Source organism: Heptranchias perlo, chromosome 27 (assembly GCF_035084215.1).
Source record: "Heptranchias perlo isolate sHepPer1 chromosome 27, sHepPer1.hap1, whole genome shotgun sequence".
Taxonomy (NCBI): Eukaryota; Metazoa; Chordata; class Chondrichthyes; order Hexanchiformes; family Hexanchidae; genus Heptranchias; species Heptranchias perlo.
Window position 1 is genome coordinate 12,470,569 of NC_090351.1, and position 18,862 is coordinate 12,489,430.

Consider the following 18,862-nt stretch of genomic DNA (forward strand, 5'->3'; position numbering starts at 1 on the left):
CTCCAGAACAATTACTCCTTCCTGTAATGTGGTGACCAGAACTGCGCACAACACTCAGCTGTGGCCTTACCAGCGTTTTATACAGTTCCATCATTACATCCCTGCTTTTGTATTCTATACCTCGGCTAATAACGGAGAGCATTCCGTATGCGTTCTTCACAACCTTATCTACCTGTACTGCCACCTTCAGGGAACTGTGTATATGCACTCCGAGGTCTCTCTTCCTCTACCCCTCTCAATATATTCCCTTTTACTGTTTGCCCTCCCTAAGTGCATTACCTCACACTTCTTCTCCGGGTTGAACTCCATTTGCCACTTTTCCACACACTCCACCAACCCATTGATATCTTCTTGGAGTCCACAGCTATCCTCTTCACTATCAACTACACGGCCAATTTTTGTGTTGTCTGCAAATTTGCCAATCATGCTCCCCACATTCAAGTCTCCACATTAGCCTCCACAGAGTGGCGACACTATTGCTGCCCATAAGACGATTGAGCTATTTTCAAATGACTATCGCAGAAAAAAAAAATCCTGAAGTATTTCACTGAGGGGAAAATGGCTTCTATTGATTTGTACCCTGTCCTTGTAAGTTCGTGCTTATTGTCACTTTTTGTGGTTGATGACCAAAACAAGAAGAATCTCACTGTCCTGTTCCTTGATGCTAAATGAAAATTGTGCTTTCAACTTTATTGTTTACTATCTTAATCAATTCTGTGCATTTTCTGGACATGGTCTCAGTATTGGATTTTTACAGAACTTGTTTTCTCTGTGGTTTTATAGCAGTTCCAAACCTTCTCCCCAAATGTTAAAAGCTGTACTTTTTCACTAATCTGTCATTAGTAGAGGTACTTGACCTGAAGATTAACAGTTACCTTACTCTCCTGTTTACTGGAATAGATACAATCTCGATCGAACACTGCCAAATGCCCTTTAGAAAGGTGGGTATTAAACTCTGAGGAAATTTTGCGGACGACAACGACGACCAATCTATATACAATTAAATAGAGAGGTGTATTTTCAGAAAACACAAAAGTACAATATGAAAAAATAGATATACAATGAGAAAGTCTATAATGGGTCAGTTACTCTTTGTAAGAACATCTTCAGCTGTAAAAAGAAAATCTCTGCCATCTATTGAACTGCTCTCTGGTAAATTGAGTAAATTTTTCTTTTCATCATTTTTTTCAGTTTAACAATTGACAGTTAAAAGATGCCATTTTTACAATGCAGAAAGGCTGCTCTATATATGAAAAAATTGTGCTCAGATTAAAGTTCAAGGGTGTTTGGCCATTGCATATTTGTAATTTGTTAACTAAAAGTATTTACAGAAATTCTCTTCACTATCTAAAACATTTTAGAATGTAATACGTGTTAATTGTATGATTTGTATCAATTGGGGTTAATTGTATTCAGGTGGTGGGTATCGATTGGGGACTCTCTTGGATCCTTTTTATCGGAGAACTTAGCCAGGGTGAGGGGTGTGCTCGAGGAAACTCTGTGAATAAAGGCTTGGAAGTAACTGAAGACCAGGCTCGAGTATTCTTTCCTTCACTACATGGCTATCTAGTTTTAACAATATGTTGTACCTAAAAACTGTGTGTTTGGAGTTGGACAGAGATTTAGATGGACTTCTTTCATCCACTCAGAAATGCACCTGATGGCTTTATTTGTATGATGATGTACACACGTTTACTTTTGCAATCTTTAGTTTGTGTACCATAATTACTTCTGGATCATTCTGACTGTGTGCTTTAATTAGAAATGAGAGCCCTTTTTTTAAAAAAAAGGGTTTGTGTTCAGACAAAAATAGCAAGATTCGTTATTTGGTGCATTTCTAGAGATGGTAGACTTGCCTTAAACCAGGTTATTTTGTACTAGTGGAAAAAATCTTGGGTTCTGAAAGAACTATTTAGTATTGTCAAGATGGAACAGTATAGTATAATTCCACCCTTTCAGATGCACATTTTGAAATGATCTATTTAACCCTCAGGTACTGTAAAAGCAGTCAAATGAACCACAGTGGTCAATTGCTGGCATTTCATGCAACGGGCAGCATGCTGATGACCTTGCCACACCCAGTGCTGTATGTGCTGTGCATGCATGTAGTTTACTTCATTTGCTGCTTCATTTTCTGTATAAACATGCTTGTGCTACCATGTAAACTTGGGGGAGAAGGTAGTATGCGACCAGTTTTTTTTTTCATGTCACTTGAATCCCTATCAGGTCTTTTACCGTGATCCGCTTGGTCAGCCCAATTGCTGTTTTTAAAAAAAAAAGTGTGCAAGGTGGCCTTTTTTAGTTAATTACGTACAATAAAAGATTACTCAAGTGCACTGTATTTAAAAAAGCAAGAGTATTTTAGTAGGGACCGATCCCTATATGTATGGGGAAAAAAAATACTTACAAACCAACCTTTTCTGTCAATGGGGAAGTGGGTCTTCGCCCAATGTTTGATATTGGCTGTGAAAAAAGAAAAGCCAACTGTTTTCTGCTCCTTGGTGTAGATGCACATGAGAGACTCAAACTGCTCATTTATTTATTATGGGTACTTAGTTTTTTTAAAGAAAAAATTGAAGACTGCTGCTTTAAGAAAACCTTTTCTAGATGTGGAAGCAGTTTTTTTATTACTATGGATACTCTCAACTTCCAGGAGCAGTGGGTCAGCTGCTAAACTTTGAAAATAAAATCCTATTGTCAGTATGTACACAGGAATAGCAGCCCAGCTGGCTACTCAATAGATAGTTCTGGGAACAGCGCCTGTGGAGAAAATAATTCTTAATTTACTGGTCAAATTCTGATCTCTTGTGTGCATTCCTAATTTTGTATAATTTTATTTTTGTTCCAAGTGTATTTTTTCCTAAACTTTTAACAGAAGAATTTAAAATTGAGTTTGTTATGATTAAGTTCTGATCAATAGCTCTCAGAATCTAAATTCTTACTGGTTATCTGCCAACTGTTTTTAACTGTCATTGCATTTTATCACAGTTCATTCATCTTTATTTTTCAGTGTAACCTTATTTTATCATTTGCATTTTCTTTCCTTCCCTCATAGAATGCTATTGAGAGCAAAGACCTCAAAAAGTATGGCCCTTTTGACCCTTATATCAATGCCAAGGTGTGTACACCAATGTTGCTGTTTCACGTTTCCTCTTCCTTGCCCACGTTTCAGTTCCACCTTACCTGTCACCTATGTTACAGTCTCTGTTTCTTTTGTTCATGTTCTATGTTCTATGTCTTGTTTGTTGTTTGCTTGAGTTTGAGACAATTCTAGCAATTTTTGTTCATATTCTAAATGTGTATTCACAGTGAGCACTGAACTGCAGTAATTAAAATCCAGATTACATAAGTGGTCAGGGACTACTTTCAATTTGAATGCAAACACCACTTTTTATTGTGCACTTAACAGATTAATGTTGCGTCTGCTGTGGAGATGAGCCTGCATATACTAACTTATTTAACACGCTGTTTGAGCAATAACTGCACGCTCAACTCAGAGTCAAGAAAAGTAGGTTGATTCATGACCAGGTTCTTAAGTTGATCTAATGCTTGGTTCACTGGTACATTGTGTAGAGAAGCCAATAACTAACTGTCAAAAAAGATGACTTTTGTTAAATGTTAAAGTTCCATCCAAGCTATATTCGGCCTTTCTGCATTTTGCAGTACTTGCAGCTGAGGGGACAGGTCAAACTTGTTTCTTGGCCTCTATCATTATGAAATCACTGACTAGGAGATGCAAATGAGTAGCACCCGAGAGGGAGGGAGTGAGGGGGAAGGAGAAGAGGCACCGAGGAGGGGAAGGGGATATTAAAATGATCCTGCCCGTTATTTTTGTCCCCTTCAAACTACTTCCTCAAACCCTGTATCCTCTGCTCTGCTGCAGCTCCTCCTTCTGCCCCCCACCTCCAAATAACCTCTCTAAATCTGCTTGACTTAGGAACTCAATAGAAGTGTAGTTTTTATTTGCAATGCCTTGGGAAATCAACTAGTAATCTATTTAAAATCTTGGATCTGCGTTTGTTTCCTGTTAAATTTTTTTACATTACAAATATGGACAAAGGAAGTTATAATGGAAACTGCCCATGTAAATTTGTCAGGTTGTAATTAGACCGTCTTCCTCCATATCCCCAGTGGATCTGTTGAGGAGTCACCACTGTGGGTATGGTGGGGCGGTGTAATTACTGCGAGCCCTGGTCCAATTAACTCTAACCTTGCTTCACCTGAAAACTGCACTTGGTCATAACTGCCTGGGGGTAAAATTTAGCTTCAGCAGAGGTACAGACCAGGTGGTAGCATATCGGCTGGCCGTTATACACCCTGACTTATAATTGGGTGGGGATATAATGGGCAGCTGATCCATTACTGCTTGTTTTGCGTCCCTGCCAAAGCTGAATTTTACCCCTCCTTGTGCAATGCAATATATAATAAAGATTGTAAAGAGAAGAAATTTGACGCAATAGAATGGCTCTAATATTGATGCTGAAATAAAAAGGAAAATCGGCACTGTTCAAATGGATTGTACACGTGCATCAAGAAAGAAAAGTGGAAAACAGGAAGAAAAAAGTACATAGGGTATGTTAGTGCTTATTTGAACTAAAGGAAAGGCAAGTCATATCGGATGTACCATATGCACAATACTAGTTAAATACTTTGTTCCGTCGTTTTTTGGCCAATCCCCCCTCGAACTCATGAACTGAAATATGCAATTTTGTGTACAGTAAATAGTACCAGACACATTACACTTGTTGCCCGAATAGTATTTTATTCAGCTTTTGTATCTGCACTAAGACTAGCTACCTAAAAATTCTAAACTCTGATTGTGGGCCCTGTTTGCCAGTTGTTGGTCTACATGTGCTGTATCATAAAATTATTCACAAAATCCATATAAGCAACCTATGCATATAAACAAGCATTACCCAAAGACAGTGACTGTTGCCATGGGCATATGTATGAGAAGTTTTGTTTTTTTAAAAAAACTGGACAGTTGTGGTGCCAACAACATAAATTTATAATTAGTTTCTTGTATACTTATAGTGGTGGATTTCCTGTGGCAATGTTACTGGTATGTCGGATGATATAAAAGGAGTATTTTACCATATAATGCACAAAGCATTATTTTGTACATTGCCACTGGAGATCCACTAGTAACATATGAAAAGTCCTGCATAAAGCATGCATGCATTTGTAAGTATCACTATTGCAAGTTGAGGGTCTTGCCTGAGATATTTTCTGGGATACAACAACACCAGTCATTCCTGTAAGCAGTCTGAGTGTCTTGGGTTTAGGGATGTGCTTGTACTGCCCAATGTCTAACTTTACATAGTGTAACCCATGATTGTAATAGTTGTACCCCCTCATGATCTGAATCGGATATTTTGTATCTTTCACGTGTGCTTTTCCAAATTTTTGAAGGTGGCCGGAGAAAATATTTTGTAAAATGAGGCTAGATACTAATTGTTTTATTTCACATTGAGTGAACATACAGAGCAGTGCTATGATCAGATTTACGTAGTTTAATCAGTACAACTTGTCTTTGCGTAATAATGAACTTGTTACACTTTTGCACGTCATTGGATTATCTTACTTGACAAACTAACTGCTAGCTACTGTTTTGCATGCTAAACTTGTGAGCCTGACCAAAGCATGCCCTCTCACAGCTTTCTGTTAGAAGACCTTAACTGCCTGTGTCTCTGTCTCTGTCTCTGTTTTTATCAGCATCTGTCCACAGATAGAAGAGAAGGCCTGTGTGACCACCCATGCTGAGTGCATGGGACCAGAGACTTCCCAACGCAGTGGGTATGAAGTGTATACTGATTGAGACAGCCTAACAAATTGCTTATTGCTTACAATCTTTGGAAAAGCAACATCAATATGTAGCTTATTAACATTTTAACCACCATTTGTCTTGGTGCTTTTTTTATTTACACTTTGTGAATACACTTTGCTTTAAAAACCCAACATTTAAATGTAATCCCACCCCCCCACCCCCGCCATGGAGAAATGATCAAAAAGTCCCGTGACAGTCACATTTAGTTCTTGTAACACTTACCCTGCCACATTTTGATGCTACTCCTATTTCTATAAAGCAGTGTACCCCCCCCCCCCCGATGAGCAATGCCATTGAGATCTGCTAGTCTTGTAATAAAAACAATATGTAAGTGCATTTCCTGCCCATCATCTCCCACTTCTCTGTTGCACTGAATTACAGGCAAACTTATAGGCAAATCTCTTACAGCTGTTAGCTCATATGTAAATTTCTTCTAACAATTTCTTTTTTGAAGAGACAACAGCCACTTGAAATGGACAAAGTGCTTTGTTAAAGCAGAACTCAGAATGTTGCAACCTATGACTTCAAGGTTATTTAAGAAAAAAAGCCAGACGTTTCATCCTTGATTCTGACTTGTAGCCTGCAGACCAATTGAACTTTGATCTCACCTTGAAAGTTATAAAAATAACAACTTGCACTTCTATAGTCTACTCGTATAATTCAAAGTAAGCAACATGAGTAACATGGTAAAACGTGTATTTAGTGCTAAAAAAATTGTAACGACTTTGCATCAAGAGAAGCTGACTATAGCACCCAAATGTCCTCGAGACTTGACAAAGACAAAAATAATTGGACTCTGACAAATGGAGGAAGACTGATTGGGGTGCTAACAAAAGCAAGATCAAAGAGAGGCTTTTGAAGGAGGGAGTGAGGTAGCAAGATGAGTTTTAGGGAAAAGGTTACAGATTGAGGGGTTGCAATGGCTGACGGCTGTGGAGTAGAGGGAAATGAGTAATGAACCAGATTTAGTTAACAGCTTAACTATGCGTGAACATCTATCCAATAGCGATCATAATATGATCGAGTTCAATGTAGTGTTTGAAAGGGAAAAAAGTGAATCAGCTGCTAAGATTCTAGACTTGGGTCAGGCCGACTTCAATGGGATGAGACAGAGACTGTCCACAGTAAACTGGGCAAATCTGTTAATGGGTTAAACGACTGATGATCAGTGGGAAATGTTTAAAGAAACATTTAACGTGATACAGCACCGGTTCACACCCCTGAGGGGCAAGAACTCTACTTGCCAAAAAAAACAGCCATGGACAACTAAAGAGGTCAGGGACAGTATAAGACATAAGGAAAGGGCATACAAAAAGGCAAAAAATGGCACAGATCCTGGCGAATGGGAAAGATACAAAGATCAACAAAGGGTCACAAAACAGATAGTAAGAACTACAAAAAGAGAGTATGAAAAGAAACTTGCAAGAGATAGCAATACAAAGAACTTTTATAGTTATATTAGGAAAAAGAGGGTGGTCAGGAGCAGTGTTGGCCCTTTAAAAACTGAAAGTGGGGATATTGTCATTAACAATGGGGAAATGGCGGACATGTTGAACGATTACTTTGTGTCAGTATTTACAGTAGAAAGAGGATAGCATGCCGGAAATCCCAAGAAAACTAATATTGAATCGGGGACAGGGACTCGATAAAATTAACATAAGTAAAGCAACAGTAATGAAGAAAATAATAGCACTAAAGAGTGACAAATCCCCAGGAGCAGATGGTTTCCATCCCAGGGTTTTAAAGGAAGTAGGTGAGCACATTGCAGATGCCCTAACTATAATCTTTCAAAGTTCTCTAGATTCAGGAACTGTCCCTCTAGATTGGAAAATTGCACAGGTCACTCTGCTTTTTAAGAAAGGAGAGAGAGGGAAATCAGGGAATTATAGACCAGTTAGCCTAACATCTGTTGTGGGGAAATTGCTGGAGTCTATAATTAAGGATAGGGTGACTGAACACCTCGAGAATTTTCAGTTAATCAGAGAGAGCCAGCATGGATTTGTGAAAGGTAGGTCGTGCCTGACAAACCTGATTGAATTTTTTGAAGAGGTGACTAAAGTAGTGAACAGGGGAATGTCAATGGATGTTATTTATATGGACTTCCAGAAGGCATTTGATAAAGTCCCACGTAAGAGACTGTTAGCTAAGATAGAAGCCCATGGAATCGAGGGGAAAGTACGGACTTGGTTAGGAAATTGGCTGAGCGAAAGGCGACAGAGAGTAAGGATAATGGGTAAGTACTCACATTGGCAGGATGTGACTAGTGGAGTTCTGCAGGGATCTGTCTTGGGGCCTCAATTATTCACAATATTTATTAACGACTTAGATGAAGGCATAGAAAGTCTCATATCTAAGTTTGCCGATGACACAAAGATTGGTGGCATTGTAAGCAGTGTAGATGAAAACATAAAATTACAAAGGGATATTGATAGATTAGGTGAATGGGCAAAACTGTGGCAAATGGAATTCACTGTTGACAAATGTGAGGTCATCCACTTTGGATCAAAAAAGGATAGAACAGGGTACTTTCTAAATGGTAAAAAGTTAAAAACAGTGGATGTCCAAAGGGACTTTGGGGTTCAGGTCATAGATCATTGAAGTGTCATGAACAGGTGCAGAAAATAATCAATAAGGTGAATGGAATGCTGGCCTTTATATCTAGAGGACTAGAGTACAAGGGGGCAGATGTTATGCTGCAGCTATACAAAACCCTGGTTAGACGGCACCTGGGGTACTGTGAGCAGTTCTGGGCACTGCACCTTCGGAAGGACATATTGGCCTCGGAGGGAGTGCAGCGTAGGTTTACTAGGGTTAAGTTACGAGGAGAGATTACACAAATTGGGGTTGTATTCTCTAGAGTTTTGAAGGTTAAGGGGTGATCTGATCGAAGTTTATATGATATTAAGGGGAACAGATAGGGTGGATCGAGAGAAACTATTTCCGCTGATTGGGGATTCTAGGAGTAGGGGACACAGTCTAAAAATTAGAGCCAGACCTTTCAGGAGCGAGATTAGAAAACATTTCTACACACAAAGGGTGACAGAAGTTTGGAACTCTCTTCTGCAAACGGCAATTGATGCTAGCTCAATTGCTAAATTTAAATCTGAGATAGATAGCTTTTTGGCTATTAAGGGATATGGGCCAAAGGCAGGTATATGGAGTTAGATCACAGATCAGACATGATCTTATCAAATGGTGGAGCAGGCACGAGGGGCTGAATGGCCTACTCCTGTTCCTATGTTCCTATGGTAGTGCAAAGGAGGCCAGAATCAGAAGTGAAGAGGGTATATGCAAGAATATAAGGCTGATTGAGGTTGCAGAGGTAGGGTGAGTTAAGGCTGTGGAGGGATTTGTAGATGAGGACAAGGATTTTGAAATTGAGATGTGGACGAATCAAGAGCCAATAAAGTTTGTCGAGCCTGAATAATGCAACAGCTCTTAGTGTGGGATAGGATGTGGGTTGACAGTTTTGAGTGTGCAATTGGGGAAGGGCTGAGCTTGCCAGGCCAGCAATGGGAGCATTGGGGTAACAGAGTCTGGAGGTGGTTAAGCATTTTCGCGGCAGTGGAGATAAAGTCGGGGCAAATGTGGGCCTTGTTGTCGAGGGAGAAATAGGTGGGCTTGATGATGGTTAAGATATGGGTTTTGAAAAAGGTCAAACAGGAGGCAAGAAACACAAAGACCCAGAACCAGGATGTTTCCAGCCTTTTAATTGATCTCAGTAGGAACTCGTTCAGTGTTTATTTAACTTCACGGCCTTAAAGAGACATACGCCTGTACTTTTGGGCCAGAATTTGCTGCCAAAATAATGGCGAGTTCAATGGCGCTTGCTGCTGTTAATGTGTAAATCATCCAGCAACTTGTGGAAGAGATACCCCGTGAATTACTCCGCCTCTAGCCTGATGAAAACGCCACGTTGCCCTCAACCTCCTCGTGAGTTTCAAGAAATTACTGCATTTGCACATTAATTGCCAGTTAAACTCGTCACAAAGTTAGTGCTGGTACGTAACAGGGTAAGTACCTTTTTAATGACAAGATTTATGTTCCTGTAATGTCACTCAACCTCCACGGCCCAGGAAGGGAACAGTTGAGACTGTAGATTCTCATAGGAAATTGTTACAGATTTTTAAAATTTAAATTAAAAAAAATAGTTTCCTTTCTGTCTCTTTTTTCTCTCTCTCTCTCAATCCAATCATACTTTCCTCTCTTTATTTCTCTTTCTGTACCAGACTTGACTCTAATTCACCCTATTTCCTTCTCTGTTCCTGGTTTTTTTTCTCAATCCTTAAATCTGATTGGTTAAGGAGATAGACTGTTGGTCCTGTTGTTCACCAAGGTCCCAGATGCCCCATTGCCCTCACTGGACCGTTACCAGCTTGCACTTCAGCGCAAAAAAATTTCAAGCTGAAGGGTGAGGGAAAAATAACTGGGCTCATGATGCTTTGCTCCAGCAAATCCTGGACCATTGTGTTTTATGTGATAAAATGTTCGTATTCTTATAAAACAGCACAGAATTTACCTTGAGCATCACCATGGAAGATTCACTCGTAATGTATTAAAACCACTACGTCTGCATGTCACAGACCACATGCCGCATTTATCACAGATGCAAAGCAATCTTAAAAACTGTGTACTTAGGACCTGAAGTCTGAAACTGGTGAGCACCAAACAACAATTTAAGTTTCAATGACCTCAGCCTGTGTTGAGACTTGGTGGCCTTAAAGGAACACAGATCCATTGTGGCAAAATAATGGCACAGAAATTACTCACCTGAGGATGCTGGTCATCGTTCGTTTTTTTTTCTCTCTCTCTTTTTCTTTCTCTCTCTCTCTCTCTCTCCTGGCAAATCATTGAATCAAGTTCGCGAATGCGCACACGCGCACTAAAACCTGGAAATCGGGAACTTGCTCCCGTTGGTTCGCTGGTGGTTTGACAGGTCTGAATTAAAGGGCCACGCCACACTACAAGCAATAAAATCATTCAAAATTCGCACACTTACCCATCTGCCCAGCTGGAATGAAGATACTTCTGCCACCAAAAGGTACGCTGGAAAATACTAGTTCTACATTACTGTTAATGATTGAGAAACAACAAAAAATTAAATTTAAAAAATGTGGAATGTCATTACTCATTTTAATATTCTTTGATCGTTAAATTAAAAGTTTAAATTAAAAAAAAAACTTCTGTGAGTTTCATTAAATTAAATAATTTGCTTGGCTTTTTATAATTTTATTTAAACTAACATACAGATGTTAACTGTAAAGGAATGATCGCGACTTGCTTGCTTGTGGGCAGGACGTCTTTTCTTGACAGATTCTGTGGGCGTGGCTTTCATTCCCACAGTCTATCGACACAAGGAACCTGTGCTGATTTCACAGCGCTGAACTTTAAAAAAAAAAATTTGAAGAGGGAGCAAATGGACGTCGGAGACCACGAGCTAAGTATTCTTGTGGTGTTTGTTCGCAGGATGTGCGGACAGCTTTGCCGCACCAGTCGGAGCAAGTTCCGCCCCAAAATAGTGTGCATTTTATGTCTCATATCATGCAACTTTGCATAAGTAGTGCCATGAGAGATTGTCATCCAGCATGTACTTCCTGTCTGTCACATTTTAGTACGTCTATCATATTGCCTATCTGCATCACACTTGGGTTTCATTCATCCATATTTATAAAACAAATCACCGTTCAAGAGCTTTGCAGCTTATCAATCGAAATCACTGTAAAAACAGCCTATTGGGAATCTTCAGATATTTTACATGAACAAATCAACAATCATCAGTCTGCAGAATCTCCCCATAAGAGAGTACAAGCACAGCAAATCGCTCTCAAAATACTTGCAACTTTTTTTTCCATCTACTTTTCTCCCCTCAGCTTGCCAGTTATGGGCTCAAAGTTAGTTTTTTATAAAACCTGTTTTAAAAATTACATATTAATAAACCTGCCTCTGATCTAGTCTTTGTGTTTGAGTATCTTTGTTACTATTTTTACATTAATGAAAGCACTCCTGGAAGCTTGCATTTGGAGTTGATACTTTTTCCAGACTTAACTTCCTTCAGCTGACAAAGTGAATATCAACTTAATCTGTGCCTGCGGTTCCCAGAATTCTACAGTCTGAGCAGATGCTTTGTAAAGAATTGTCCAGGATATTGCATGTATGATTTCAGTCCAAGTGCAAACATGTTTTTTCTTAGCCTATAATATCAGTCTGTTTTTCCACGTGCTTTCAAAAGAATCTGGGCGAAGAAGCTCTACGAGGTTTAACATTTTCACAATAGCTAAAATGTTGATTTTTCTTTTCCTTCAGAGGAAGCAAACTTGGAGCGAGGAATAGATGGGAAAACAATTATTGTTCATAGAAAAACATTTAGAATGCAGAAAATGTATGTATTTTCAAGGTGAAAGTCTTTTCTCATGGTGTAACAGAATTTCTGTTTTCCTTTTACCAAATGATTTGAAAAAGAGCACCAAGGTGAATTTTAAGTCTTTGTTGTTTCTCTCTCATACATAGGCACATCGCAAGATAGGTGATTAGACCATCTGTGCTTTGAATTCCAAAACAGGTTTTGTTTGCTGAACATTTGGTTATGTAGCTGTTCTAGTTATTTGTGTAAGTAGCTGAAAATGGTAGAGAAAGCAAGCTTTTTTGAGCAAATACATTTCACAAAACTATTACTGGTTGCTTCCTGGACTTGCCCCACTGCTGGCGGACACTGGACACCCTCTTTTTTTCCTCCCTCCCCCACCCCTCCCCTCCCTTGTGCTGCTGGATCCTGCAACAACAACTCCTCAGTGCTGCCAGAGGGGACACCCTCCCCACCACTCCCCAGTTCTAACAAACACCAGATAGTGGGTAAACTGTAAGATCAATCTGGGGGGCACAGTTTGGAGAGGAGAGAGGATCCACCAGTTTTTTGTCCCATTTAAGAACTGCCAGAAATTGTGCTGGAAGTGACAGAGGATGTACGATATGCCTGCACCAACTAAGATGCAGCCATGCAGATGATGGCTTTCGGTCAGAATGACCATCAGTCCTAATTTAAATCATTTCTGCCCTAGAATTCATTGATCGAACATGCCAATATAAAACAGGTGTAACTTAGAACAGTTTGATGTCCATTCTTGCATAAGGGTAATTCATGTAATTTTGGATAGGGCAGCCCAGTTCATTACATTTTGACACAGAAACAAGACCATTGTGTGCAGAGTTCCAACGAGTGCTTGGAGCTATAGATTGCACTTGGCCATACGAGCTCCCACTGTCGACCCACGCGATTTGGCCCCTTAATGGCCTATTGATGTGCACCTACAAGTGCAGATTTTTGCAAGTCAGTGTCCCTATTATGCAGGGCCTTTAGCAGTCGAGTGTTCTTGCACTCTTTCAGGATCAAGGGCAAGACATTGGCTGGCTTCTTGGAGATGAAGGGAACCTAGTACTACTGTGATTTCTAATACCATTGAGAAGGACTACCAGTGAAGCAGTCGAATTAAAATTGAACAGGTCATTGACCTGCTGAAGTGAAAATTCAGCTGGGGAGGTGAGGGACTCTCGATTTATGCTCCCAGTATTGTCATGAATTGTGGTTGCCTACTGTTACCACCACAGTTTTGCTCTTCAGAAAAGCCTGGAAGTTGAGATTCCTGCAGAGAAAACTGAGTCAGAAGCTGAACCTCCAAACCAGGGGAACTCTGACATGAATACACAGCAGGGTCACAGCTTTGAGACAAACTCATCAGAGACTTTCGGTAATGTCTGATCATGTTCCAACAACTGTAATAACCAGGAAACTCCACGTAATTTAAATGTACAACCTTTCAGAGCACTTCCTTCATTATTAAAAGCAGAAATCCCATGAGGCTCCTGAGCGCCTGCACACCTTTTTCAGTTCGAGTACAACTTTATTTTCAACAGAAGAATCATGACAATATTCCTAAAAACAATCATTAATTCTGACACTTTTATAACTGAGAACTCAATTAAACTCACGACCATCCATTACCCTTTTCTATTTTTCCTGAATCCTATTTTAACACGAGGGTCTGAGTTGTCGACAGTTGTTATAGATGACTGTGAGCCTCTTGGGATGGAGATTTCAGGGCCACTGAGACCCGGGATGGATCCATGACATTTCACTGGACTTGGAATTTCCACAGCCTGTTCCACCTGTGTAGGTATCTAACAGGATTGAGCAGAGAACTCTCTGCTGCTCTCCTGGAGCCATCTCCTACTCTCCCACGAGGCATGAGACCAGGATATTACTTGCCACTGATCTGTGGGAAAATATACTTTATGAAATTAATAATATTTCCTAATTTCTGGGAGAGAGTTTTGCGAGTCGTCTGGAAACCATCTGAATTGGTACCCTGCAATCTTAGTATAGGGTAGATATTGCTCCCCATTCTGTCTCCATTGGTCTAAAAGCCACCAGTCAAAGCCTGCACCTGCACACACAAGGTGATGACTTGCCTCCAGGCTTCTGTATCTGTGGGATGTCAGCAGACATTCCCGGAGCTGTTGCTTGCTCCAGGCTGCTCTGTTATTGAGAAGCCCTCATTGCTTCTGCCGCAAAGGAGGACAATCGACTCAGCCACCAGCCGTGCCATCTGCTGGATGTTTTTGAAGAGGCATTGCAGTGCATTCATATGAGATTGATGCCCTGCTAATATACTTTTCATGGCAGGATATCTATCATTGTTGACCAAATATTCTTCGGCCAATGCCTGACATCTCTAGCCTCTGCTCAGAAATATTCTTCTCCATTTCCATTACTTCCTCTGACTTCCTTGTGTGTCATGCATCACCCAGGGTTCATTCTTCATCTGAACTATCTATATCCCCCTGAGTGTCTCTATCTGGGCTGGTGAGTGAGAGGTTGATTTTTTGCTGGTTGTCCCTGCTGTTTCGGGTCTTGGTATCAGATCAGTTTTTCTCTGCTTCTTTCCTCCTCCAGCTCCTGTAAAGAGAACAAGACAGAGAAATACAATGAGTTTTCTGTTGGCCATTGTTTCTTTACTGTTCTGCTCATGTAAGGGTCTCCTCAGAATGGAGTATCAGAATTTTTTTTGTTGATCTTTGAACATTAATGTTCTGCACAAACCAACTGTGGGTGCAGGACACCTCTGCCTCAACTGAGTGGGATCCCAGAATCTCAATTGCCTTCTGCTGCTGGGTTAAGGGACGAATGTCTGTGGTCTTGAAATGTTCAGATGTTCGATTTGCATTTTATCATGACTGTGATACATTGGTGCATTTGATTGAATTAGATTTCTAAAAAAGTATAATTGGATGTTTTCATTGTATGGAGCATTGCAAGCTTAATAAAATATTTCCATTGAATTATTTTGCTTGCAAAGTGATATTGCCTAAAACACCGCCAGCATTATTTTATTGCTATTTGGCAGTGTTGTATTTAGATTACTTTTAGATAATAAATTTGAGCTGTGGTGTTACTTCAAAACCTTGCCTTTCCTTTTTATATGAATAACTCAAGGTCAGAGTTGGCATTTAGGACTTCTTTCCATTTATTCCCTTTTCCCACACCACCATATGATTCTATTGGTTGGCTTTAAAGAAGGACCTATTCCCCCCTTTAATTTCCTTTCACTTATTTTGTGATGGGATTAAGACTTGAGTTGTGGTAGGAATGTTTTTTCATCTGAATGCTCAGGGAAAAAAAAAATTCCCTTATTTGAGCACTCTTGCATATGAGGTGTGTGTGTGTGTGTGTGTGAGAAATGTGGCCTTCCTTCCCAATTCTTTAGCTCCCCCACCCCCCACCCCGAACTGTTGACTTCTGCTGGATATGGCTCTCCAGGTACGAGCTGCTCTCTGGCACCTTGCCCAAGTAACCATCCTTTTATATATGAGCCTAAACATTGGGTATTCTCAGGCTGTTTGACTGCTGAATCTGCCCTCGCCTGATGATCGTACGTGCACTTTCTAACAGGAATGAGAACCTTTGGAGAAGAATTTTCCCCTTTTAAGCCCAGGAGATGTTGAGCTCAATTTTTCCTCCCTCACTGTTACTCTTTTTTAATTTAATTTTGCTACTCTCCCTCACTGTTGTACTAGCTTAAAGATTGTTGGAATTATTCTGGTTTCTACTGCAAGCTGAAATTACATGCTTTTACCATGTGTTAAGCAGAGATAGCAGGATACTCAATGGGTAGCTGATAGCTAAATGTTTTGAATTTAATTGCCTTTTTTGGGAAATTGTAAGCTAGGTGAATAGCTTGACTGGTTGCCAGTGGTAAACAGATTGTTTTCCTATTGCAAAAATAAAAACATTGCTTTCCTGTTTATGTATTGTATACGGGCACTGACAAGAACGTGCATTTATGTAGTGCTTTTAATAGAAAATGTTGTAGAGCACTTCACACAATTGAAAATGGCTAATCAGCAATAGTGGGCGAGCTAGGAGAGGTGACTGAAAGCATGGTTGAATAATTAGATATTAAGTGGTCTTCTAAAAGGGAAGGGAGAGGTATTGAGGCAGAAGGGTTTTGGAAGGGAGCTCCAGAGAGGAGGGACAAGATGGCTGAAAGCTTGTACGACTGATGGTGGGGTGGAGAGAAGAGGGATTGTAGAGAAGGACAGATTTGGAGGATTAAAGAGCACAGAACAGAATACAAGGCTGCAAGAGGTTGCTGAAGTAAGGTAAAGCGAGTCCAAGGAGGGATTTGTGTATGTGGATAGGAATTTTGAATTTGATGCATTGTGGACAGTGAACCAACAGAGGAGTCAAGTGATAGGTGAGAAATCAGGACAGGATGTGGGTGGCAGAGCTCTGGACAAGTTGCAGTTTGTGGAAGCTGGAGTACAGGAGGCTGGCAAGAAGGGCATTGGAAAAGTGTACATAAGGGTTTCACCAGCAATGGAGTGAGGTAGGAGGTGAACAATATTGCTGAGGTGGAAGTAGGCATTCTTGGTCATACAGAACTCTTAAGGTTTTTCACTACGTGGTTCAGTCTGAGTGAGCAGTTGAGGAAGGAGATGGAGTTGATGGCTGGGGTATGGAACTTTTGGCAAGAGCCAAATAAAATGGCTCTGGCAATCTCAGTGTCCAATTGGAGGAGATTCCGAGCCATTTCATGTCTTGATGTTTGATAGGCAGTCTGATAACATAGAGATAGACATGGAGTCGAAGGTGGTAGTGAAAAGGTAGAATTGGATTTTGTCAGCATACATATGGAAACTAACCCCATGTGTGCAATGGGCAACATGTAAATCAGTAATAGGAGAGGGTCAAAAATGGAAACTTGGGCTGCACCATAGGTGATTGTTAGGAGTGGGGAACTGGAGGAGAGATTATTGCTGGAGGTTCACTTGCTACATTGGGGCAGGAAAGAGGGCAATCCGCCAAGGCGATGGAGGGGAAAGGTGCGATCAGCTGTGTCAAACACCTTGGAGAGGTCAAAGAGGATAAGGAATGATTGCACATCATGGTCAGAGTCACAGAGGATGTTGTTGGTAATTTTGACCAGGACCATCTTTTGTGCTGTGGACCTGGAAAGAAGAGATTCAAGCAGAGATTTGTGGTAGAGGTGAGCACTTAACTGACAAGTAGGAGCATTTTCAAGGACCTTCGAGAAGAAGGGGAGGTCAGAAATAGTGGTAATTGGAGAAGATGGAAGGTCATGGGTGGACTTTGAAGCAAGTGGTGCTGACAGTGGTTTTGAAGGAAGGAGAAAGGGTGCAATTAACAATGTCAGCAAAGACTGGGGCAAGGAATTGTAACTTTGTGGTCAGGAGCTGGGAATGTTCAGTAGTCTATTCAATATTTACAATAACTGAATTAGCAACACAAATGCACAAAAATGTTATTATTGCCATACATATCTTGTTTAAGGTATCATGCTGCAGTATTATGTAAAATGTCATAACTAGGACTCTACCCTTTCAAACAGTTGTACATTTTTCATGCATGGGCACTTGGCAGCACGAATACAGAAATAAAACTGCTCGAGGGAAATTTCTTTTGCCAAATTTTCCATTAACCATTTATAAAAGCCATGTTTAGATTTTTGTATTTAGTTTGAGAACTTAATGTTCATAGTGAGCTTATTACTTGCTTGTATGTGTCATACCTGGGGCTACTGTGGCCTTGTGAATTTAGTATTTCACTCCCACAAGGAGATTTTCAGGGTAAGACCATTTGGATATGGAAAGGGGTGAGAGGAAGCTTACATGTAATGAGCTTTAACTGCACTTTGCACTTAAGGAAGTGCTCACTAAAGCCAAATTTAACAAAACTTGAAGCAAAATAATTAAACACCTGATTAAATGGAATATATAATTGGGTCCAACCCATAACTTAAATCTGAGTTACTGTGTCTTTCACATTTACAGAATATATTGGATATTCTGCAGTTTTCAGTTATAATCATTACTGAGTTCCACAGATGCTGTGAAATACACAGGTACCAATAAATACAGTATCCTCATAGTGACTCGTGCTAAAATACATGGCAGTTTTTACTGTATTGACTGGCACAGAAAGAACTCCTCTTGCCTTTTTTGAAATATGCAACCTGGATCAGTATTGCTAGTTTTATGATGCAGGATATGACAGGCATTCTTGCATCCTGAGACCAGAGTACCAACAATACTGGTTACTGGAAGAATGGAATACATAAAACTCAATATATTCATATCAATCCATTTTTAAAAAAATGTTTTTTTTTCAATCCCAATTGTTTTATATGCTAATGTTAGATAGCTGCTGTACATTACTTTTACATGAGCTTTGGTTCCATTTCCATGGAAGAACTTTGTGTTTTCTCACTCCCCTTTAAACACATCGAAATACAGACCTATACCACCTATTGAGGATGAATAAAGTACTTTTAGAGGCAGGGCAGGATTCTTCGATTGAGCCAAGCATTACACAGTGAAGTTTAAGGTTGACAGTGAGCTTCGCATCAAAGTTTTTATGGACTTAATAGTGAAACCTACAAGGAGTACTAACAAAGTATTGCAGCAGGTAATGAAGGAAATTATTGATCAACTGCTAAGGAGATTTTTTCATTTGTTACACAT

At 40.1% G+C, this 18,862-nt stretch overlaps 1 protein-coding gene across 8 annotated transcripts in view; it reads left to right on the forward strand.

Moving 5' to 3' along the window:
* The window catches only part of LOC137344410 (ankyrin repeat and SAM domain-containing protein 1A-like), a 345,223-nt gene that overhangs the window by 83,299 nt on the left and 243,062 nt on the right, over window positions 1–18,862 (forward strand). For 5 of the 8 annotated variants that reach the window (XM_068007344.1, XM_068007345.1, XM_068007349.1 and 2 more), the window contains one exon: window positions 3,056–3,118. The exons of the other annotated variants lie outside the window; for them this stretch is intronic. In XM_068007344.1, the coding sequence (XP_067863445.1) occupies window positions 3,056–3,118 (63 nt within the window). The remainder of the gene's footprint in view (window positions 1–3,055; window positions 3,119–18,862) is intronic. 8 annotated transcript variants of the gene reach the window in all.